General features: G+C 48.2%; 1 protein-coding gene across 2 annotated transcripts in view; it reads right to left on the bottom strand.

Annotated features, from left to right (window-relative positions):
• LOC113956530 (gamma-aminobutyric acid receptor subunit beta-4) overlaps nt 1-25,864 on the bottom strand; it is a 70,373-nt gene that overhangs the window by 30,174 nt on the left and 14,335 nt on the right. For both annotated transcript variants that reach the window (XM_027663224.1, XM_027663225.1), the window contains exon 3: nt 14,466-14,533. In XM_027663224.1, the coding sequence (XP_027519025.1) occupies nt 14,466-14,533 (68 nt within the window). The remainder of the gene's footprint in view (nt 1-14,465; nt 14,534-25,864) is intronic.

Below are 25,864 nucleotides of genomic sequence, written 5' to 3'. Positions count from 1 at the left end.
CTCCTGAGCCTGTACATCAGTGCCCTGTCTGAGCAGGAGGCAGCACTACATGTCATCCTGCTTAACAGCCCCAGTCCTGCTGGAAGCAGAGGTCAAGAGGAAAAAGCCAGAACTGAAGGGCAGGGGGATGAGCATCACCTGCTCTGTGAACACAGGCTGAACAGCAACCTTGCTCAGTGTTACAGGCAGCAATCCCAGAATCACCACCTGCAGCATGACATCTTCCTCGGGCAAGCTCTTGGAAAACAATGCCAGGCAGTTTCTATCCTTAAGCCATAAAAATCTGTGAGCTAATTCACAACATACCTGCTGGGCTGCTCTCCTCACTTGATTCCTCATGTGCTGGTAGCTGAGCAAAACCCAGAGCCCATTCCATCCCCAAAATCAGGATTGTTCGATCTCCCTGTTTCTGCATTACCAGCTTGCACTCAAACCCCATCATAACTTGAGAAATTGTCTTTTCCAGAGAGCAGCCACTTCATGAGAAATGGCCAAATGCATTTTTGTTTCCTACAGCTTCCCACGCAAACAGAAAGGCACACTTGGGCCAGACACCCAACTAAGGGCAGAGAAGCAAGGCCATACATTAAGTTCAGCAGGAGGCAGTACATGAATTTGATCAACTTTCAGGCAGAAAGTCAAAGTGATGGTGCTTACATGATCTTCTCATACTCAGTGGGTTGGGAACTGGTAAGGACTCGTAACTCCAGCAGAACTGGGAACAGGTCAGGTGCTCACCTGAACAAGGAGGGAGCTCAGGCAGCAGGTCCTCAAGTAGGTAATTTCTTCCAGGAAAATGACAAGTTAAAGGGATGACCGGCTTGGGATAGTGCAGGGGGGCAGTGAACTGACCCCCCCTCCATGAGAATGTGATGTCTGTTCTCCCAGGCATGACACAGGCTCCAGACACTGCAGGTAACATGGGTTCTGCCCTTTCCTAGAGATCCTTAAAGACTCATTCCTTGATGTTTTGCTAATGTACCACATGTCTCCAAATGGCTGCTGAAGCCTTCCCAATTCCCTTCTCTCCCTTCCCATGTTTACTTAAGGCAAAGTCTTAACTTAGTCCCCCTTGTTAATTCTCTGAACCTCTCTCTAGGAGAGCACAAGGTCACCCATTCCCACAGTGGAGACACACAGGCATTAACACAGTGTCCCTGTGGAGCCTCACAGTCATGACCAGGCTTTGCAGGGCTGAGGACTTGCCCATATTACAACAATGCCTTCTGGTTTGATGTGCTGGGTAATTTAACACAGATTATGCTGCCATGGGCTTCTGGTGACCCCCAGCAGGAAACCATGGTGCTTCCAAAGGCCATCTTTACCTTCCACTGTCTGCATGCACTCATCTAGTCCACTACACTGCTGCCTTCCACACACCTAGAGGCCACAGGACAGGGCTGCTGCCTGCATCCCACCTCTCTCCTCCCCTCTCCCACCTACCTTCTCCCAGCTCATCTTTTCTCACCTTCCTGGCACCACCCTGGCTGCCTCACAGCATGTTGTTGCCATACACATATGGGCACATTTAATATCCAGCCATGAAAGCTCAAAAAACCCGTTTTTAATAATCACTTTGCATTTAATTAAACGTGCAACAACTAGCCTATTACAGTAAATTAAATTTAAGTGAGACATTTGAACGGTGACTAGTGAAGGTATCAGTTTCTAAAGCCCTCAGAAGGATGGAGGAAGAAAACTGGATTATGCCAAGGCAAAGTTGATGCTGAAAGACAGGAGATGCTCTCTAAACCTTTTCCAAGGGTCTTCACAGCCCCTGCATGTATCCTCAGAGAATTTTCTCCTTGTAGTGACATTTTTACCTTATACTTGCTGAGGTAAAGCTCACTTAAAGTGGTTGAAACTCAATAGGGATTGTAGCAGGATCAACCTGGAGACGGAAAAAGGTGATTTCTCCAGAACATTCATAGAACTCTTCACTTCTCTGTACCTTTTTTATATTTAAATAAAACATTCTCTTCGCAGTGAAAAGAGTTTTACTGGACACTGATCCAGGCAGACTTTACCTCAAGCAGGAGAGATGGTGTCTACTAGTCAGTGTCTGTGTGGAAGACAATGGGGAAAAAAGGCTGGAAGAATGGGGAATTAAGGCAGTTAAAGGGCTTGAAATTAGCTGCTCTAGAAAACACCTCTGGGTACCAATTTCAGCTCACTTTATGCTAGTTCTGTAGACGACTTCAGGCACTTTCACCTATGCTTCATTTTCCCTTATCTGTAAAAAATGAGACACTGATTTTTAACCAACTGGCACTAACCCCAAACTCCACGCTGCAGTTTGGGATCTCCACATCTCTAGGCAAGTGCTGTGTGTGTAAATACAGGAAAGAGTCTTTCCTCCCTGAGGAGAAAAAAAATTAAATAGAGCTTGTAGTTCCCCGGGCAGTCAAGACCACCAGTACAGTTTGTGGCTGCATAGGTGGGGAACCACATTATAAATGAAGCAATATTACTGCTTTACACAACAAAATAAAATGCCATATATGCAGCTCTGGACATTGAAACCATGGGACTCTCTGTAACAATATCAAGGCACACAGTGCTTTAAAGACACTGCTTTAACTTAGAGAAGGAATGTTTGCTACTTCAGGTTCTGAGAATTGCCAGAAAGATGTCATTTCCCAGGAGGCAGCCAGAGGCAAACACATCCTTTAAATGATTTAAGACAACTAACATGTCCTGGGTGAAACAATCACCTCAACTAGGCTGGCACAGATTGGCTTGACCAAAAAGGTGAGAATGGTGTTTATTTCCTGCAGAAAGCAGGAAAGTTTGATTGTGTAGGAAGGGTAACTGGGGGTAAGCAGATTAGATGGTGAAGCACAGAAGAGCAGAACATATTTCTGGCAATGGTGTCAAGTGTAGTCTCCTAAGCATAGAGGATGGAAGCCCTGGGGTTTGAAAAGCAAGGCCTACTTTTCAACAAGCTCAATCAAACTAGATGCAAACTACTGCACTTGAAAAACTCCTGCACCCAGAGACCCAGTTCTGTATCTGGGGTGACTGTTTCTACATGGGAACATTCTGCACAGCTGTGTCTGCAGCCTCTAAGTTGACAAGCTCAGTAAGATGGAGTATTGTCAGAGAAAAGGGCTAGAAATCAACTTTCTCAACTGTGGTGTGCACAGAGCACTGTACTGTCACTCTGGTACCACCAGGAAGTATTGGGGTATCAACAGATCTGTTCTAGGAAACAGCTCCTACTGCCAAGGTTGCTGACCAGGCAGTGCATCCTCATGGATTTAGTGAACCTCTGCCTCCACCCATGGGTTAGTCTGCCCTTGGCTGTGCCAGGGTAAAGCCAAGGTAGCCAGTCCAGGCTGAGGCCAGCAGCAGTGCACAGCATATGGCCCATCCTGCCACTCTCCCACTCCATCCATCCCAGTCCTGACAGCGGGATCACAGACCTGATGGATGGGAGCAGGGCAGGTAACTGACAACAGCACCCAAAATGCAGCTGTATGGAACACTCCTGAATCTGCTGAACACAGGTCAAGCTTATCACAGGCTGCACAACGACAAATAAAAAAGGTTTCAGCAGGGTGTGGAGGTCCACAAGCAAGCAGATTTGGACTTCACAGCCAAGTGGATGGCTGAGAACAAGCTGCAGTGTCTGTCCATGCTGAGTGAGTGCTCGCTGCAGTACCAGGACCAACAGTCCTGGAGCCAAGGAGCTCTATTTGCAGAGCTGGCAGGGAGCCCATGTGAGCTCGGTAAATAAAGTATCCAGATAATAAAAATACCCAAAAGCACTGCTTAATTTTTTTTCTGAGGGATCTGATACAGACAGTAATATTGAGAGGGAACAGAAGGATAGGGCAAACCCATCCTTTCAGAAGAGTGGAACGCAGGGCACCTGATAAGTGTGATGGCTCTCAACTGGCACAGCTAAATACCTGACACCCATTTTCAGGGTAACAGCTGGGATTCAGGACAACTGGGCTCAGACAGGAGCTTCTGCATTGTAAAACCTCAAGTCTCCTACAATCTTAGCTACAAACTCTTGATAAATAAAAGGGTCAATACTTTGTGTATCCATAACCTAGGAAAGCAACAAAGGGGATGGACAAGGAGACACAAGCCACAGATTGCCTTCCCCTGCAGCCACACTGAAGTTACAGGAGACACTGTGGTAGCAGGTTGCTGCAGAGGAAAAAGGAGAGGAGATCCAACCTGTAAGCAGTGAGTATGTTTTGGGTTTGCTTCCCTCTTCACTAGAGCCTCAGATGGTAGCGCACCCTGCAAAGAGTGGGCAAAGAACATCTGAGAGGACATCCACCAGCCTGGTGACCCTGGGTACTCTGGCACAGGTAGTAGGAGACCAGCTGTAGGAGTAGGAGACCACACTTTGCAAGCAGTGACGTGGAAGGGGCCAGTGGATCTTGCCTGTTACTCCCTCCTCCTCCACTTTTTTCTGGCTGGGGCTGGTCTGAGATTCTGCTTGTGTCAGAACAGCAGGGACTACCCACAACTCATCCCACATGCATGCATGCCCTCCTTCCCCAAAATGATCCCTTCTGTCTGACTGGAGAACCTTTCTGGATCTCCAAACAGCTCAGCAGATCCTCTTCCTTTTACCATCCCTTTTCCTTGAATGTTCCTTTTTCTCTGTAGCCTAGCAACTCAGCACAGACTCAGAATATTAACAGCTCCTGTCCCCACACATGATCTTCTCCAGAGGCCTGAAAAATGTGATAGCAGGAAGGCTGAGAGGGGTAGGAGCAAACACGAGAGATGTGGGGAACGTGCAGAGAGCCTCTACCAGCATTCAGAAGCAGCAAAGCCATTCAGCTGTCATATCTGCCACCTTCACTTAACATGTACATAACATATAGAGCTATATATAGCCCCACTTATTTACATATTCAAATAGCAACACCACACGCACGCACTCGTATTTGGATTTAGGTTCTATATTGAGGCACTGCCACTCTTGTGCAGATACATCCTCTGTTGCTAGATGCTTTAAGTGTATATGTGACAGGATGTCAGAAGGTCAGATTCTCAAGGTCTAATTTGGTTTTCAATCAAATCAGATGAAGCTTTCACTTGGGGGAAGATGGTTTAGCATTCTGCAGTAATCCTCTCCAGTGCTGCAACGTTGCTATTGGAACAGGTGGCAGTTTGGAACATTGCTCTCAAATACAGCCAGCTTTTTATTACATATATATATAAATACATATATAAGGCTGTGGGTGTTCTACCCATGTAAAAACCTGAATAAAAACTTAAGCAGGGGAAAAAAAAAAAAAGGAATTTATCCTGGGTAAAGTTTTCTGCAGCAGCAATTCTAACTACTACAGGAATGCCAGGGTGCAAGCTGAAGTGGTTCATACCACCACCATACAACACTGACATGTTCAGGTCTAAAGATAACTTGGCTGATAGAGGAACAGATGGAGCACTGCAATACATAGCAGTGTTCAGCTGAAAGCATGCTGCAAACTGTAGAGCCACAGATTCTCATCCTCCCCAACACGACTCCTCTCCTGCTGTGGGGTGGAGTCACCTCCGAAATGCACAGTGAACTCGGGCCCCTTCAGGGGGAGCACCGGAACATTTCTCATCTGGGAAATTGCCGAGTGAGCAAAACATGTGAACTGTGTTTCTGAGCACTGGGGCAGGGTTGACTCAGCCTCCCGAGGCTCAAACATGCACTGGAGGACTTGCAGAGCTGCTCCTCAGGGATAACAGCACCGTGGAAGGATGCACGGGGGGGGATCAGCTGCAACAAGAGTTGCCACTGCCCTTTATTCACGCTGCACACCCCAAGGTCTAGGTGAGGAACCAGCCAGTTTACCCAACAGCTCTCCCATAACCAGGAATTCCCAGTTATGCAGACAAAGGGCCTTCTGTCAAACTCACCCATTAAGATATCAGGAAGATCCCTAGGAAGAAACAAGCACAGTAGGATAGAAAGCTCCAAGGGCAAGAGAGAGTGGCCCTAGTCCAGCAGTTCACAGGTTTTCTTCAACTGAGAGCTTGCTTCAGGAAGTTTTGTACAGTTCACCACCTACTCATGGCAGCATCACGCCATTCAGGCAGCAAAAATATTTCATTCAAGGACGTCATTAATGTTGAAAACACCAGAGTCCTTCAGCACAAGCATAGGAGCCCCCTTTTAGGGGAAGGGGTAAAGCTGTCCCCTCTCACACAAGGACAACCCCAGGCTGGCAGGACTGTTGCTTTACCAAGCAGCACATGCACACAGTCCTTGAGACCTCTGTCTCAGAAGGAATTCCTGGGGCTTTGTGCAGATCCAAGCTTCCAGCTGGCCCCAGCATTTGAAGAGCCTGGATGGTGATCTTTGGCTTGTTTCTTAGCAACTGGACTCTGAGTAGTAGTGATTTTGCTGTCGCTGCAGTCAAGCAACACGAGGACCAAGGGCAGAGGGAGGATCTTGTCACGGGAACAGGATAACTTGTGAAATATTATGGAAGGCAGGCAACATTTTTGCCCTCTACAAGTTGCCATAAATGCAGTAAATATTGACATATGAGTCACACTGACCTATTTTCCAGCTTTTAGCCAGGACAACCTCTTTGCAACTGATTTCAGAACCAATGAATGGGGAGTACTTCAGGCCCCTTCAAGAGCTTGCTTTATTCTTAACTGTTTTATGCCAGAACCCTACCCTCTTGTGGAATATCCATCCCTGGTTTTTGGGCAGCAGGAAGATCACTACTTGTTTAAACTTGAGCATACAACACCCCCACCACCACCCCGCAGAGCACCCCTGAAGCCAGATGCTTTACTTATCCTCACACACTACCTTAGTCCAAGGGATTTTTCAGCACAGCCAGTGGGAATTCTGTTGAAGAAAAGCACCATGTGATGTGAGCAGATAAGTCAAGAATCAGATGTGGGTAAGGCAGTATCAGTGCTGCTGAAAGTCACCCTAAGCCTCAGCAGCCACAGGATGTCACCACTGCAAGGACAGAAACACCAACCATAGATGGCAGGTGAGATGGGTCCCTGGCATCTGCTTTGTTGCCAAGGTGTTCCTGGGAGCTCAGCAGATTTCTACTCTCACCATCTATCTAGATGAGCCACAGAGCAGGCTGTTGTACCTCCTGCCTGTAAAAGAGACCATCTCAAAGCTGGCATGTCCACAATGGTTTGGAGGTTACTCTCCACCCTGCCACAACCATCTTTTATTTCTCCAAATATCCCTCTAGCAGAAGGAAAAACCATCAGGATGCTGCTGCTTCCCTTCAGCTTCCCAAGTGGTTGTGTGTCTCTGCACAAGCTGCTTCCTGTTGCTGGAGGAGAAGAGACACGAGGAAGTCCCCAAGGTGCCTGGATGTGACTGATGGCAATGGGCACAGTTTGCCTCCCCTGGGAACTCCTTCCCTCGGGCAAAGGCTGTTTCACATGTACAAAAGGGCCACTATTTGATTTCCCAAGCACCCAATGCAGTGCAGCCCCACACACCAGGACCTGCAGTGACAAGAGCTGCGTGACCCCAGCAGCAAGAGGAAGGCACAGATCCTTGTGACAGATCCTTGACAGCTCTGGAGAACCTCCCATCCCAGCTCCATGCTGCAACACCTCAGTTCAGATCACAGCACACAGAAGCCACTCGTGTGTGGAAAAAAAAGCAAATAAACCCCACCAATCCATGCCAGCAGAGATCCCTCACCCTAAGTCAGAGCTCTGCCATTCTTCCCATGCCACAATGCAGGATGAGCTGACCTGATCAGACCAAGACTCTCAGAATCATGGAATCATTAGGGTTGGAAAAGATCTCCAAGGTCATCAAGTCCATCCTTTGACCAAATACCACCAAGCCCACTAAACCATACTAAGTGCCACATCTGTTCACTTTTTGAACACTTCCAGGGGTGGTGACTTCCCCCCTTCCCTGAGGAGCCTGTGCTGATGCTCAACCCCTCTTGCAGTGAACAAATTTTTCCCAGTATCCAACCTGAATCCTTCTCCAACAGCAAGGCCCCTCAGCATCCTCTGCCACCTGCAACACCACCATCCCAAGAGCCCACAGCAACCCAGCAGGACTGCAGGCCTGTCAGTGCACCACCTTTAGCTCAGCACCAAAGCTGTCCCCTAGTTTTTCCCATTTTTTGGAAGTCCTCAGTAGTCAGCAGCCTTGAATACCAAGGTGTAATGTACACACACACACACACACACTGAATTTAGATACCTCAGTGTCCCAGAGCTGGGGATACCCGAGGCTACAGAGAAACATTAACAGCACTGGAGTGTCATGTCATACTTGTGCCTCATGGCATATAACTCCAGAAACCTCTAACTGTAGGATTTAAATGCTTTAACCTTTGGTTTTTTTAAAAAAATTTTGACACCTAGGGAAATAGAGACTAGGAAATATCTGTGTGTCATTTCTCCATTGAAGAGAGTCAGCAACAAAGCAGAACATTTTCAGTTAAGAGTAAGAAAAATGTTGATATATTTGAAGATAATAGACCGTAGTAAAAAGTACAGTATGATAGTAAAAATTTCTTCTTTAAAATCTTGCTTTTTAAAGCTCAAGACATCTATAATAATGGAAAATCCTTTTCAAGGGCATATTGCTGCAGAGTTGTTCTGTCCATTATCACAGGTGTACAAAGGGTCTGATGAGGGTCCTCAAAGGCCACTCCCAAAGCTGCATCAGCCCCAAGGACAGCAGGGTTTTACACACTCAATTTTACTGTCAGGACAGTTCCAGAACAGATTGAACATCCAGATCAGAGATTCCCCATGCATGTACATTTTCCTGCATTTCCCTTCCTCTTTCCTGAAAGGGCCCAAAGGTCAAGAGCTCTGACCTGGAGAATGTACAGCCCAAGAGGCTGCTGTGCTGTGCACCAAAGACAGCCTCTCCTCTGGAGTCCAGCCTTCCAAAAATCTTCCTTTCATCAACTGTCCAGCACACAGCAGAGTCAAACACATCTATTACTGTGCATGGGTTACACTGAAATTGAGATTCAACTAGTCCATACTAGTTCCTGTGAAAACAGAACTGCAAAGCCTGCTCAGGACAGATTCCACTACCAAGGCTACTTCAGGCATGCCTAATAGATGGAAAATTTGATGTAACAAGAAGAGTGATGCCCCACTGATGGCATAACATGCTGTAGGATGAACAGTCCTGCTCAAAAACACCCTTACACAAATCCTGATCCACTTCCTTTTGCGTTAAAAGCCAATTTTAAACCCTTGCAGCTCACTGCTGTCTTGGGGCATGCTTTACATCTCTCTTGAACAGGGAAAACTGCCAAAGGAGACAGTTTGTTTTTCAAGCAAGCTTTGAGAAGTTGGGCAATAACAGAGATGATGCTTCCTGCCATAACCTCCAAGAGCTCCAGTGCAGTGTGCCACTGAGAGAGCAGTCACTCCAGTGAAAAGCAGTGTGGCACCTGCTCACGCAGGGCTTGGGAGCAGGAGGCCACGAGCCACTGGCACAGGCTGCCCAGGGAAGCTGTGGCTGCCCAAGACCAGGTTGGACTGAGCTTGGACACACCTGGGATAGTGAAAGGTGTCCCCACCCATGGCAGGGGGGTTGGAATGAGATGATCCTTAGTGTCCCTTCCAACCCAAACCATCCTGACTCCACGAAGCAAAGCATCAAGGTCAGCTTTGCTGAGCATCCTGCACCACCCTCCAACCCACCCACACTGCAGACTGTGCCCCAGCAGAAGGTGTTGGCAATCCCACAGGCACCATTCCTTTCACACATATATTCCTGCAAACATTTCTATCTGCAAGCCTTGCTTCTTACACTAGGCCCTCTACAACAATCCTCTTGTAACTTTTCAACTTGTCACCGGGTTTATAAAACTTTAAAGCCAGTGCTATAACAAACTGAAATGATGTTATTGCAGATGTAGGAGAGCATCTTGGGATGAATAAATTATAGGAGGCACAAAGAAATCATGACTATAATGGCTGGATGCTCTGAGCTGTCTACGGTGTGCAGACACACAGGAGGGAGCAGGTTTAGGACTGCACAGATCATAGGGCAGGAAAATTGAAGCGTTATGAAGGGTAACCATCTCTTATTTCAAATGCATACAAAACTTCTGGTAGTTTTCCTCACTGAAATAGTTCATTAATGCTTCAAGGGAGTCTGAACTGTCTGGTACTAGAAAAATATGTCCCCAAAGATTGCACTTGGAAGGATTATCCTCTAGTCCCACCATGCAGAAATATACAACATACCCTGAAAAGGCCAGTCCTCAGCTGAAAGGACATGCAGGAGTAGGGGAGGACTCTTTCTGAAGCTATTGGCACTGGACATCATCAGAATTGGATGGTCAGAGCAAGCTGGTTGAACCAGACCATGAAGTCATGGTTGAACCAGACCATGCCATGCCATCAGGCCAGGCAGCACAAGGACAGACACCTGCCCAGTCTCAGAGTGCCCTTTGTTCTCCTGGGTCAGCACCACTGCCAGACTCCTCAGTGACTTGGGCACCATATTAAGAGATTTGAATGCATCCCTGCCCAAGCACCACTAGACACCAACAAGCATCTATAAATACCTGCATGCAGTTCCTTGCTTATGGCAATTCAACCACCTGCAGCAAACCAGCATTTACCAGCTCACCTGAAAGGAGATGGGCTGGGCAGGGAAATAGGAGATACCACCCTTCTGCTCTTTACAGGTCATCAGAGCTACTGAACAGCAGTATGAAGACATTCCTCCTTTCAGCCTGTCTTTAAATCCCTAACTTGCAAATTTGTACTGGATATGAAAAGACTCCAGCTAGGCCTTTCATCTCCGTGGATCAGCACTTCCCGGAGGGTCTGCCAGTCAAATGTGCCCTCCCCAATACCTATTTGGCCTGGCCCCTGGCATCCTTTCCCAGACATTTCAATTGATGTCACTGATCTTGGCTCAGCAAATAATCCTTCTAATCACTGACAAGAACAGAGGCTGCAGCTCAGTGTTGCTCAGCCAAGCTAAGAGGAGTACACAGCAACAAAGCATTTACTCTAGAAAATAAGCTTGAAAACATGACTGACCACACACAGGCAGCAGCTGCAAAGGGCAAGAAGGTGACATTTTTTTTAATTAAGGACTGCAATTTTGGTCCTCCATCACTGGGAGATGGTTACAAATCCAGAACTGTCCCTGTGAACATCCTGCATCCTGGCATGGCTCATCTTCTGAGTTGGACCATGGCACAGTATCTGGGCATGGCCCTCAAGGAGGTGGAGGTGCACCAGTTTTGGGTGTCAGAAAACACATGGCATTTACAGGCAGCTGCAAAGCATTTTGTGTGTCAGAGTGTCTGGGAACATCCATCCTGAAGACACAATCACGCTGCTTTTCCAGAGAGCCCTGTAACCCCCAGGACTGAAACGTCACCACATCATCATTTTGGGAACACGGTTCCCATGGGAGGGAAGGCAAGGAGTGCTCCTTCAGTCATGGATGGAGCTGTATGCCTCCATAGCACCACATCCAGCTGGACTCCTATGGAAAACAACTTTTGGAAACACGCAATGGCTGGTCACTGACAGCACTTGTTCCCCACCACCACGAAGCCAACAGGCGCCAAGAGTCCCAGGGAAAGGCCTGGGACAGCCGGGGGCTCTCCTCAGCCTGCCCAGTCCCAGCACCATTGTTCCCAGAAGGATGTCTGAGGATTAATTAATTATCCTACAAGGGGCAGTAAGTAGTAACACTCCTTGTGGAACAATAGAAGCTATTTGGTCGCCATGGCAACCAGGCTTCACTTGTGTGCCTTTAATTTATTCATTGCACAGTCCCTTTCCCAAGCACACATGATGCCAAAAAAAAATGCCTTGTTTTTCTTGCCAGTATCCGTGTCCAGAGCAGGGGTAAAACACAGCCCTTTCCCCGGGGCATCTGTCATACAGAAGAATGATGCACATAAAACCCTTTCAGCCTGGAAACTCACATCACATGAGAACCCTTCTGCTCCCTAAATGTCCATTCTTTAAGACGGTTTTGATTTTTAACCCCTTTTTGAAGCTGCCTCACCACGGTGCTTATGGACCGTGATCCTGAGTAAGCTCTCACATGCAGCCAACCTTGTCTCCCACCCCTTCCCCCTGTATATGTAGGAAGGATGGGCAGGAGATTATTCTTATCAAGTCAAACAGAGAGCCAGGAGGGATAATCAAGAGCCCAGAAGTGACATCCCTTCACAGCATCCACAGGAGCATGGCATGGACAGTGCCTGGTGCCACCACCATCAGAACACTCAGTGTCCATCACTGTGTTGTTCAATTCCTGCAAGGTCCAGAGCAGCGTGGGGATGAAGATCTATGCCAGGAAGTCTCTCTGTGCATCACACAGAGGTGTTTTTGTTGCTGTTGCTCCTCCCCAGCCCTGAGCTGTTCTGTGGCAGAGGGAAGCAGGTGGTCACTGGAGAGGGGAGAGCATCACGTTCACATGGCAAGGGCTGAAAAGCACAGCTGGGTGAATGGCTGCTGGGCTAGGACACAGCATGCCTGGCCACAACTGCTCACAACACCTGTAGGACAAAGCACTCCACCAGCCCTTGTAGCCCATGGCCAAATCTCCAGCAGCAGGTTCATCCTGCATCAGCCTCTGCAGTGCCCAGCTACCTTCACAGAACCATAGAATGGTTTGGGATGGAAGGGACCTTAGAGATCATCTCATTCCAACCCCTTGCTATGGACAAGGACACCTTTTACCAGATCAGGTTGCTGAGAACTTCATCCAGACTGGGCTTGAACATTCCCTAGGATCAAGCAGCCAGAGCTTCTCTGGGCTACCTGTGGTGTGCCAGGGCCTCACCACCCTCACAGCAAAGAATTTTTCCTAATATCTAATCCAAACCTACTCTCTTTTAGTTTGAATCCAATCCCCCTTATCCTGTCACTCCATTCTCTTGTAAATAGTCTCCCTCCATCTTTATTGTGGGGTCCCTTCAGGTACTGGGAAGCCACCCCTAAATGGGTTCTTTTTTCCAGGCTGAACAAACCCAGTTCTCTCAGCCTTTACCCATAACAGAGGTGCTCCATCCCTCTAATCATCTTGGTGGCCTCCTCTGGACCTGCTCCAACAGGTTGATGTCCTCCCTGTGCTGGGGACAGACCTTCTCAGGTCTACAGGGACAGTTGTTACAGGTAAGCTGAGAATCAAACCTCTCCTAGTTATATTTTTTGGGGGGTGGGGTCTTAAGCTGCATGTCCAGCCCCCAAAATGTTCATGCTGGCTCTAGCAAGGAGGGTGACAGCTGGTCCACCACATAAGAACATTCAGGTCCAAGCTGAGACTGGGGGAGGAGATGACTCAAAGTTGAGTTCTGCCCTGACAGGCAAGATAGACAGAACTAGGTTAAGCCATCTGGCTCTTCTAAGTTAAGCCTAACCTCAAGCTCTACCCAATGCAATGGAGACACAGCTCTGTACCTGAATCTAGGGCTGTACACCCTGTCCAGTGCCACCATCCCTTGGACTGAGGTGCAACATGTCATGCAGATAACTGGGGGAATGAGGGGATGGTCACAGAGAGTCGGGAAAAGAAACTGTTCCATACAGGAACCTGAAGGCTCCTGGTTGGCTCTTCACCCTGGGTCACACCAACGTATGCATTCAGGGTTTTCAAGCAGTTTGGGAACAAAAACAACTGGTCAGATTGTCTCTCCTCCCCTCCGTGCAACAGCAGAATAGTTGGTGGGCAAGGGAAGCAGGGCAGGAGAGCCCAGAAACAGATAAATAGGACAGGAGCCCTGGGAGACCAAGGTTTTAATTGACTTGAATGGCAAGAGCTCTAAACTGGCCCAGGATTCTCCTGCATGGCTCAGGAACTGAGGAACAGGACAGCTGCTGTCAAGAGGTTCCCACCAGCCTTCCACTCCACTCAGCCTCTGGGAAAGGAGAGGAGTTTGGAGGAAAAGCCTCTGGACAGGAGGGAGAAAGCCAAGTTTAGGCAGTGACAGCACAATTCCTGTCCTCTGCGGAGTGCTAAGAGCTTCTGGGACACAGACAGCACAATCCTGGATGTGTACCCAAACTAGACCAAAGTAATCTACAAATTTAACCCAAACCACTTCCATCTGAACAGGTATTTTTGTTCTCAGTGGCACGAAAAGCTCCAGTCTATCAATGCCACCACATCTCCATTAGATGCCTCTCTTTGTAGCACAGATCTGCCAGGAAATCCCAAATTACCACCAGCAAACACAAAAAGCTGTGTTTCTCAACTTGGCAGGGACAGGTTGACCATAAAGCCACCTTTGTGTCAACAAAAACACACAATTCACATCTACTCTTTTAAGGCGTAAGCATCACTGAAGAGGTGGCTGTGCAACCAGCACAGAACCTGAGGGATAAGAATGGTTCTGGAGAAGATGCCACTAGCTCCAGAGGTGCCAGCAGAGATCCAGATGGCTCTGAGGAGCCACTGCCTTGGAAGCAAATTTCAACCAGAAAATGGAAGAACAGTCTATCAGACTTTTTTTTCCTTTCTTTCTTTCCAAACTTACCATGTTGACTTCAGAGATCTGGTCAATGCTGGAGATGTGGATGCTCATTCCCACTGTGACAGGGTTACCTGAAAAACAAATAGACTGGTTCAGGACCACGTTCAATTCCTCCCCTCCCATCTGCAATAAAAGAATTGCCTAGAAATACATAGATATGATTTTTAAGCAGCCCCACATTCCCTGAGTATCATGGACTTCAAGTTGCATGTGCTCAAATGATTAGATTTCTCTAACTCTCAGACTAACAGATTCACTCCTAGGAGTAGTGCAGCCTAAGCCTGATTCTTTAATTCCTGGAAGTTAATTACCCCCCAGTAATACAATTATCTCTGCTTATTCCAAATAATGCCTTCAGAGACCATCAGTAGGCTCCTTGTGGGCTTGCATAAGGTGTTACTGATTGACCACACAAAGAACACAGCAACCAAACCCATGGAATCTCTGGGAAGGAAAGATAGTCCAGCTCACTGCTCCATCACTCTGTCAGCTCTGAGTGCTGTCTGAAAATCCCACGGGAATTGTAACACCCAAGATATCAGCAAGTACAGGAAACGGATCCATGAAGTGAAAAAACAGGATTTGTGTAGTGGCTTTTCAGAGCAGAGCTCAGATTAGGCAACAGATTCCCCATTTTACCACAGGCACCAGGGCATGTGTCACCCCACATCCTCCTGCCTGCAGCCACGGAGCTGTGGCAGACATCTGTGCACAAGTTTCCTGGGAAATTCAGATATTCCCCTACCCAGTGACCAAGCTACCCACACACCACAATCAGTGCCCTTGGTTGTCACATGCCAGAGGAGCTGGTGGAGAAACACCACAGCAGGGCAGTCCCAGACAGCCCCATTGCCTTCTCCTGCCCAAGTTCAGCAAGGGTGTGTTACTACATCCCACAAACCTATGAAGTCAGGGCAGAAACAAGCCATTTCAGCCAATTCCTCCAGGACTGTGGGCATCCCAGCTTGATCAGACTCACACCCAGTTCTGCCTGAGCCCCTCTGACCAGCAGCTCCCACAGCCAGGCAACAGGACAGCCCTTTCAGTGGGATTTGAGCCACATAAAACAATTTGCAGGGAGATACACATTCACTATCCCAAAACCAGCAAGGAGCCTCCTGTAGCTGGAGATGGGGTTTCTGGGTGTTATCCCTCTCCTGCCAGGCCCACAGCCCCAAAGGCAGAGCACAAACCCAATCCCACCACAAGAAAAGCCCCTCTCCTCACACATACAAGGTGGGAAAGGATCCCTTGCAATGCATTACTGGAAAGGGAACTGTCAAGCAGTTGTGCCACTCAAGGTATTAACTCTTCCATGGACTCATTAATAGATCTAAGCACTGAAATATTTACAAATAATCATGAGATGGTTTAGAAAGTAATTAGGAGACTGGGGGAGAGGGGAGAACCACACAACTGGAAATGAAGTGATTTTTTAATTACGTGTTACCAGAAGTAGGGAAGCAGTGTCATTAGGGGTGCCTTGTGATTGGGTGTGCTCTTCACCGAGACCCTCCGCTGCAAATTAAGCAGCATTATCCTTTAATGGAATATGAACAACACCGAAAACATCAGAATCAACAACTGTAATTAGGCCCTGCTATGCAAATCTCCTTAAAGAGGCAGTGCTCTCCTCCAGCACGAAGGGTTGGCTGGCAGGGCTGCCCGAGGCAGGGGGGCTCAGGAGACCTTGTGGAGCCTCTGAAGATCCCCACATGGACACACTCCCAGGCACATCTTTGCTGTACTTCCACCTTCATCTTGCACAGGGGAACCAGGTGGGAAAATAACCAGGAGTCACAGCAGGGAGAGAGGATTCTCCCACACCCTCCTTTGCGCCAGAGGCTGACAGGGGCACGGCAAAGCTTTTAAGGAAGTCTCACTTTGATAGTTTGCCTTTTTTTTTTACTGAAATCAGGGCCTTGTGATAGAAGCCATAGCAGGAGGAGGAAGTCATGGCTACCCTGAGGATCTTGCAGACTAATTAGTTACAAGAGGAGAATCAGGGCCATGCACAGGGCTGCAGCAGAGGAGGGGAGAAGCCAGATCCCCACTCCAGACCCTTTCTGCCACACAGTGTTGCTCCCTCCAAGAGCTGCCCTACTGCCTGCTCATCTTCCAGTGTGTCCCCAGCAGTGTTTGTGTCACTGTGGTTGTGTATCCCTTCCTTCCTTCAGTGCAAAAAGTGGTTCTTCCCCCTCTGCTGTGCCCAAGCCCCACTGAATCCAGCAGGTTGGGTGGGTATAGCAGGGGAGCACTGACAGTGGGGATATACAAATATTTGTCAAACCCAGAGTCTATCCAATCTATTCTATCTGTCTAGACATTTGTGCTGTGTTCATCACCATGGTATCTGAGTGCCTGAGGTCATGCAGTGACTCAGTGGCAGAGCCATGGATAAGCTCCAGACCTTCCTACTCCCAGCTCCAAGAAGAACACTGGAGTGGAGAGATCAGCCCTGCTGACCCCCTCCAGCCCGGGCTGGGCTGTACCCAGCTCCTGTACAGAGTCAGCAATGCTCCTCTTGGCACTGCCAAGTCCTCTCCATCCCATCTATCACAGAAGGGAGAGCCTACACTGCCCACCTGCAACCCCTGGAATGTGTGGCCCAGCAACCCACAGGCTTCTGAGTGTGACTGTCACACAAACACCCCAAAGATGAAGGCAGGAGAAGTCCTGCCTTTACCAGACCTTAGCTTGATCACTGAGAAGCCATTTCACCTTCTCCATCCCAGTTCTGAAGGCTGGCTTGCAGACAGGGATTGAAGAGCATGAACACAGCCACCAGGAAAAGCATGTCCTGACTCCCACTGCAGCCCAATGGAAAACCAGACCGACTGGTGGCCAACATTCAGGTTTTAAGTAGCACACAAAATAAACAAAGGACATCAATTCTGCCAATGTTAATAGCTTCAGGCTAGAGGGATACAAAAGTAGGGTATTTGAAGTATGGGATAACATCATCTGAAAACTTGCCCTTAGAAGGAAGAACTCTGCATTTGTGGATCTGAGACAAGGCAAAAGAAGTAAACCTGATATTAAAGGCCCATGCTTTTATCTGTGCCTTGCCAATGGGTGCAAAGAACTAGACCTTCTGCCCTTAAAGCAAAAGAGAGGATTTGCAGGCAAGATCACGAGTGAGGGAATGTGAGAAACTCTGCCACTTTCACAGTGAGCAGCACCCTCCCATGTCCCCATTTCTCACCACCACTGGAGAAATCACCAACACTTTGTCCCAAAAGTAGTTTGATGCCTGTGAATAATGTACTCGAGAAGTTGGAAGGTAAGCAGACAAAGGAGTTATAATAAAACCTGTCCTTTTTCTGCCACTGATACTTGTCAAATACAAAACCAGTCAAGGTAGAGAACAAGTTGTGCTAATATGCAATATTTTCCCAGCAACCAGTTATTACTTTCACATTTTATTTGATAATGCATAAAAGCCCCAGAACCTGGAGTCATGTTGCTACAGCAGTAATTCTGATGGCACAACTGCAGAGGAAAGGTGTATCTCCAAGCCTGTGTCTGCCTGCACTACAGCCAGTGAGGGCAGCCTGGATCAGGACATCTCTTCCACATCTCAGCCTGGGATCTCACCTGCAGAGTGCATTGAAGCACAGAATTCAGGATAATAGGGGGATGGTTACTCAGGCAACTGCCCTGAACGCAGGTCCAAGCTGCCCCCTCTTCACTCCTACCCAAAAAAGCTACATTAGAGCAAGTTTGGGTTCCTTTGCCATCAGGTCTCCAACTGCAATACAGACACAGCCAAAAAGACTCCAAACCAGTGGGCAGATGAACAGAAGTCACTTTGTGATCCACTGAAGCCACATCATTTTATGAACTACAGCCAGTGTTTTGGGGAGCCTGGTTGCTGCACTTGTGACCATGTGAATTTGGCAATGCTGGCAGAGCCAAGGCACTTGCTAAGGAACAGGGATCAGCCTTAAAATTACCCTTTAGTCTAAACTACAGCAACAAAGGCATTAACAGGGTGTCAGAAATTTCACAGTTCCCCTGAATAGTATCTTCCTGCATTTCACTGCATTGAAGGCTTTTCCTAAATATTCAAACCAAATCTTCTCTGCAGTTTAAATGTAGTTGAGTCTCATCTTTCCCCCCCCCACACTCCATGATAGTGAAAGAATAAATCAATCATCCTTCCTTAACAACAGCTTTTATGTACTGAGAAACCATGACATCCCCCTCCCTCCCCCACCAATACTGTCATGTCTAGATTAAATGCACCTGATTTCTTCACCCTCTTCTCAGAGGTCATGTTTTCTAAAGCTCTGACAATTAGTGCTGCTCTCCTCTGGCCTTTTGCCAATTTGCCTACATCTCTATTTTAAAGCCTGGTACCCAGAAACCAGCCAGTGAAACAAAGATCACATGTCACCAGTACAGACAAAAGAAAAAAAGCAACCTCCCCTGTACAGAATCCTCCTAAAACCGCAGAAGCTTCTCCAAACCTGCTGCACCCATCCTGGGAGCTGCTCCCTTTGTGTAGGAGGTTAGAGACGGTGAAGGGGCAGCTGAGCTCTTGCCATTAGAGTGCATCACACATGCAGGAGGAGGGAGTACAGCCCTGTCTCTTTTGGACAAGAGGAAAAATTATTCGAGACAGCTTTGTGCATGAGCCTCAGCGTTCCCTGCTTGCACCCTGCCTGTGGCATCACCAGTCCCTGAGATCCCTGCAGCAGCAGGAAAGCTGCTTTAAGGTCTTCTGCTGAGTAAACAAAGCCAACCAGAGGGAAATTAGAGGCTTCAGTTACTAAACCTACAGACAGAACAGGTCTGTGCCTTACCCGGCAATGGTAAATGCCCACAAGCATAAAGAATCCATCCATGCAAAATCCTGTTCCTCAATCCCAACCCTCCAAAAGTTGAAGGACAGCAATGGCACTAGAGCCCCAAAACAGCAAATGCCAGATAAGGTTGCCCTGCACTCTCTGGCAGAACGATTTCTGCACACACAGGGTGAGAGGCACGAAGGGGGTCGGGTTAGCTGACATGAAGAGCTGTGGGCACTGCAGGGCCTTACTTGCATTTCCAATAATCCCCCCACCCAACAGGACCAGCTGTCAGGACATTCTCAGGCTCACCAAAGGCACACACTCTGCAATCCCACTCCCAGGACTTCTCCCATTTAGCCTCATCCCCACATTCCTGAACGATGGAGGAACGTTCAGGGTCTGCTCGCTCCTCCCGCAGAAATCAGTTTGCCCACGTTGCTGCCTCTGCTTTGTTCACAGCACTGGACCTCGGGGCACCCTGGTTTTGTGTTTACAGCTGAAAACCACGACCCACGTCACTGCTACGTGCAGCCAGGAGTTGGTTACACAAGGGCTGCCAGACGTGGGTCGTTGGGAGGCGAGAGCTCGCAGGTGATCAGAGGTGCAGGAGGCGGCACATCCAGCACAAGGCTCCTCACTGGCTGAGGAACCACTGCCTGGACCCAAACACACCATCTCTGCATAAATCTCCCTCTATCCCCCCCAAAACACACACCCTTGAACCATTTCCAGCTGATAGACTAACTGGTCCTGTGCCATAGTTGTTTTAAACCCACCCAAAAGATAATTCAGAGGCCACTCGGGTTTACCACACCCCAGCACAGGGAGAATGGAAGTGCTCCTGGGGTTTCAGCAGACAGGAGGATTCTAAGAGGAGTTCACAAATTGCTGTCTGCATAATAGCTGTGCTCACAGATCTCAGGACTGAAGCTCTGCTACAGCAGTAAGAGAACATCTAAAAGATGCCATCCCAGCAGGCTACACGAGCCAAAACACAAAGAAGTTTCCCAACACTGATTTTCCTGTTCCTTTCCTTTCATTTTAGCTTATGTACAGCATCAAGCACAAACTCAGCTTAGTGTTAACATTGCTTGAGGAGCAAGAAAAGTTGACCATGTATCATGAAAGCAGAAATGTTCTGGGAACCACTTTCATGCAGCATCTCTGATTTGCAGTGACACCTAGAAGCACCAAGTTCAGCAGGGTCCCTTAAGAACCTACTTAAATTTTTCCAGTAAAATCTAGCTTTAAATACCCATTTAACACTTTCCAATCCTTTTCCCACTTATATTTTTTTTCCACTCATTTTATTCACTCACTGCCCCAGCCAGTGCTGTGCCCTTCTTTTGCCAGGCTCAGCACAACAGCCAGAAACAAACACATTTGGAGGCTGTTATTGAAGCTCTACCCTTACCCTCAGCAGGTCACCCCACGGCATCTCTAGGATTTAAAAGAGCAAAGCACACCATGGCATTACAATTTTGGGCAGAGAGAGAGGCGGTCTCATGGCAAGTCAGCAAATATGACATTTGCCTTCCCATCTGTGATGGAACAGGGTGTATGGGGGAATTGCCACTGCTGAGGAATCTCCTCCACGGGAAGTATTGACAGTATTTTGGAGCTGAAAGGCAGGGTCCTGGTCTCCAGGGTATCTGGGGCTGTCAATGCCTGCTCCTTCCCCAATGGACCCACTGTTCTGCAGGGGCAGGAGGGGCATCTACCACCACTAGTTCTCATGGAGATTGCAGCCAGAGTCAAAATAGGTCTAGGAAAAAGCAGTTTCTTCAGCATGACAGGTTTCCTACATTTTGCCATACTGTTTTAGGGAGTATTTGGTGCTTTTTATGTCGCTGAGCCTCTTCACAGAACAAGACTGTGCCTGACCCAGGTATGCTTTCCACCCAACCACGCCAGACCTGGCACAGTGTCACCCCAGACAAGGAGGTTCATAAGAATTTCCAGCCTGTGCCATTCTGCTCTCCTGGCAGCCTGGCAAGTCACCTCATCCAGTCAGAGGATTTGCAATATTCACCTAAGAAGGTGGAATACTGGGGACTTCCCAAGAAAAAAAAGCAAGTTGGAACAAGCTCTCACCAAGGTGGTGATATCAAGGAAAGCACATGCTGAACGGGACATTTAAGGGAGGGTACAACCATAGCACAGCTCTTCAGTGAACTTTCAGGGTATCCAAACACTGAATAAACCAAGGTTTCAGTAAGAGGCTTTCCTGCAGGCAAGCAATGAGGCCAGTCCTTCAGCAAGGAGCCAGGAGACACAGCACTTGCAGAGCAGGCAGAACTGACCACTGCTCCTGACAGCACTGCTCTCCTGTGATGCTCCCTGCAAACACTCAGGTTAGCCTGGACAACAGCAGCCACAGTTCCAGCCTGTTGTCACATGAAGCTGTCCCTGCAGATCTGAACAGTCACAGAGCATTTTCTCCAGCAAGCTGTGCCTGCTCCTGAGCCCGTGCTGAGGGATCTGCTGGGGGAACAATGCTTTCCCAGGGCAGATGTAGCACCCGTTGTGTGACTGTTCCAGGGAAAGCAGAGAGTTAAGGAGCACAATCTGTGAGGCACAGTGGATTACCTAATCTATCTCATGGGTATTTTTAATGGATTAGTAGGTATTAGAGTTGGGATACTGCAAATATCCCATGGAAATTTGGAAGTGAGAGAGAACAATCACCAGGCTGCAAAAACAGTGTAAAGGTTGTCCCAGAGGTATTGAAGGATTACAGAGGAAGCTAAATCAAGGTTGATTTTAAAAGATGTTGGTAGACAGCTACCCAAGCTGAATAGAAACAAGGTCTCAAATGTACAGGCTTAAAAATGGAACAAGAGAATAGACACCAACCCTTACAACATCTGTACTGCCAGTGCACCCAGTACAGCAAAGCACCTGTACACACACACAGGGCTTTCAACACTGAGAAAAATTACTGACTACTCAGAAAATCATCTGTTCTTGGAAGAGGTCTAGGTCAATATTCAGAAGAGGAATTTTTAAAGCTATTTTATCCTCAAGTGATGATGATGATAGTCTTCCAAAGCCTCCTGGTTGCGTATCTCTTGCCCGGGTGATGCACACTTGGTAAGGCTACAGCAAAGTGAGGGGAAAATAAGCTCCCAGGTTTGTCCAGCTATGTATTTGCTCTTATTTACAGGCACATAGAACTGCATCATCTCACCAGAACTGATCATTATCAACCTGGTCCCACCCATGGGTCTCAAGAAAACAAGCACTTAAGAGTAACTTTCCCAAGTGCCAGCTACCATCCATCCCCTAAAGCAGGGAGCACCCAGCTCATGCAGATCAACCCACCACAACCAGCTGGCTCTGCAGGGCTGCCACAGCCACTGGAATCTTTGTTGGAGCAAAGAAGGCAGATCCAGGCCTGACCCTCAGCAGAGGAAAGCAGCGCTCTGACCTCCTGGTGCTGCCAAAGCCAGGACTGGCACCTGCCTTCCCCTTCCAGGGCCACCCCTCCCCATGGCCCCCAGGGCACCCCCCATGGACCAGCTCTGTTGTTTTACAGTCTCCAGGGCACACACTTGGTGTTTTGCTTTTATACCCCTCACTGAAGAGCCAGCACTGTGAAACCTTGCCTTTCCCTGTCTTTACACTGACCTAATCCTGGGAAAGTAGAGACACTGAGCATCCCAGATCTCTTCAGCTCTTACTCTCCACCAACAGCAATAGCAGGAGAGCAACAAGGCTTCCTGAGCAAGTGCATATCATAAACCAGCACAAGCCAGGCATCTCCTCCCCAGCAGCAACGTGAAGCATCAGACCCACGCTGAACAGCCACCCCCACATTTCTCCACCTGAGAAGACTTCCCTCCTACCTCTGCCAGGATCCTGGCAGGCAAGTGCATCTCCCCGTGGGCCTTGCTGCTGGGGGGGGCACAGTTCTGCCTGCCTGGGGAGCTGGGTTGCACTCAGGAGCAGTCCAGCCCTTTTGCATTTTCTCAGAGCTCACCTTTGGTCCATCTCCCACAGCCAGCCAGGGCACTGGTCTGCACTCCCAGAGCTGCCACCCTCCTCCAGCTGGGGCAGCCTCAGATGCCTTTGGCACACTGCCTTTCCTCATTTCCCAGCCCTATTACCTTGATTTTGAAGGGGGCAGGCCTTCAGGAAGGACTGCACACATACAAAGTATTTTGAATCCCCAGGGTAAACATACAAAGGGTATTTAACCTTATACCTACAGCTTCCTACCAGAGCACACTCACTTTGTGCAGGCAGCTGCCCCCTCCTGCCCCACCTCCAGCTCCCAGGACTCACCACAGCCCGGAAAACACTCTTTACAATGCAAAACGCTCAGTTCCCATACAAGTTCTGGTGCTATAACATCCACATATGCACACGGATTTTTAAGCTGGATCAGGGCTCAATCCATGGCACTGCCAAACCCCCACCACCCCAACATCCCTTGCAGCAGCTCAGGAGGCAGGAGGAGCAGCAACCTACCTGAAAAACCACATCACCACCCTCCTCCTCACAGGCAAACAAGCCCCAAAGGCAAGGGTGGGGCTGCTATATAGGAGACAATCCCTCCCACCTCATCCCACAGCACCCACCCACCCCAGGTGGGGCTGCCAGAGTGTCCCACAGCTGAGCCCATTTAGCAATTTTCCCTGCATACCAGCTGGCAGCTGTGGAAATTCCTCCTCCGTTGCCCATGGGTTTGTCTCACATCTCTCCTGCCCACCAGAGGCACAAAGGTCCTGACCCAGCTTCTCAGTGCTGGGCTTTTCATGCACGAGATCAATAAACATTTGCTACGTGAAGGAGCCTCTCTCTTATGTGCGCTGGAAATATCACCCCCCAAACAACTGCAGACCTGGCCTGTGCTACAGTGTGTGACCTGTCTGGGAAAACACCCTCCCAAATCCTGAGCCATCTAATCCCCTCAGCTGAAAATGAGCTGAACCAAATTAATTTGAATGGGTTAACACAGGCTCCTCTGTTCATATCAAATCCATTACTCTGTCTTGGAAGTGTTTGTTACAACAACAAAATATCTGGACTTGTCATTTTTATCAAAGTGACAACAACAAGGTGTTTTCTCTTTCCCCCCCCTCCTTTTTTCAATTTTTTATGAATTAGTCACACCTCCTCATCACTGTTTACAGACTCTTGTCTTTAAAGGATACCACAGCGTGTAACTCCTGGATTGAATCCAGTTGGTCATGCTCAGCATGAGGGGAAAAAAAACCAAAAGAGACAAGATGGCCAGGTTGGGACGTGGTAAACTTGCACAAATATTGAAATCAGGGCTGGGCCATCAGGGAGCAGCAGGGGACAGCCCTGCTGTGGCCACACCTCCATGGGAGGATTTTCTGAGTGCTGGACGTGGTGCTTCATCCCCCAGCACAGTGCAAAGTCAGTGGCCGGGCTCTCCAAGGGAGAGAAGGTCACTCTGTTCTTGTTACTTCTGTCAAGTCCTTTCTGGAGATACAGGGATTTTTTTTTTTTCCCAGTGTCCACCTTATCCTTCCCAATAAAGCCTTCCATTAGGGCTTTATTGTTGGTGCCTCCCATCATCACCTCCCCATAACCACACGCTCAGTCCTTTCCTTACCCCATGAAGGGCATGTGGCTCTTGGGCTCAGCTCAGAGGCAGAGTTTTGGGGCTGCCCAGTGCCCAAGGCTCATGCTCAGTGGCAGTCAGGACAATTTACAGTGCAAGGAATGAGAAAATGGAGTGAGTCAGGCCTGAAAATATCATGACATCCACATGGAAATCATGAGTCTGCACTAGGAATCCTGAGCAGCAAAGCACACACACAGACAAGCCTCCCCTTTTCCGAATGTTAAACATGGGATTATAAATTTTCATCCCTTCATTTCTGAGGCTCTTGGACCTGCTTTGTTCAGGTCGTTCTGCCCTTTTCTCCACAGTCTGAAGAAAGCAAAAATCTTATGAAATTCAGTGATGACTGAGAATTGCAAGAGTTTAGCAGGAAAAAAGAATTCAAGTTTCTAAGTTGTTCACTTCTGAGGGATTGACCCCTGTGCTGGTCAATCCCATTCATTATTTCAGCGAGGGCTGATTCGCAAAAATGTCCTGGAAATTCAGCAGGACAAAAATTGGGGTTGCATTTTACCCGAGAACCCCTTCATTAAGACATAAAACCAAGTGCCATTTGTTCACCAAAATAGTTGATTTCACTCAGGATGCATGGGTCAGTGGATCTTGCAGAGTTTTTATGTATATGTTTATCTCCAGCGATTCATCAACAAAATAATTGCACATTATTAACTTGAGTACTCACCAATTTTTTTCTTTTTTTCTGCAGCTTCAAATACTAGCAAGTTGCTAGTGTGCAATAGGGAAGAAAAACATGTAGGGGAACTTGTGATGAATGTTCTATTTTTGCTATGAAAGGAGGATAAGAAGAAGAATTCAGCCCATAGCCTACCCTCTCCTTCAGTTCCAAAAATTTCCTACCAGGATGAGACTCTTCTCCAGGGGGCAGGAGATTAAGCTTTCCTGGACTCACATCCCAGCTGCCTGCTGAGCCTTGGTCCCAAATGCAAGCACAGGGTGATGAAGTGTCACAGGAACCAAGTCAGTCACACTGTTTTTTCCATTGCTCT

This window comes from Corapipo altera, unplaced genomic scaffold (genome assembly GCF_003945725.1).
Source record: "Corapipo altera isolate COAL_440 unplaced genomic scaffold, ASM394572v1 107b, whole genome shotgun sequence".
In the NCBI taxonomy this organism is placed as follows: domain Eukaryota; kingdom Metazoa; phylum Chordata; class Aves; order Passeriformes; family Pipridae; genus Corapipo; species Corapipo altera.
This window is presented reverse-complemented; position numbering and strand designations above follow the sequence as displayed.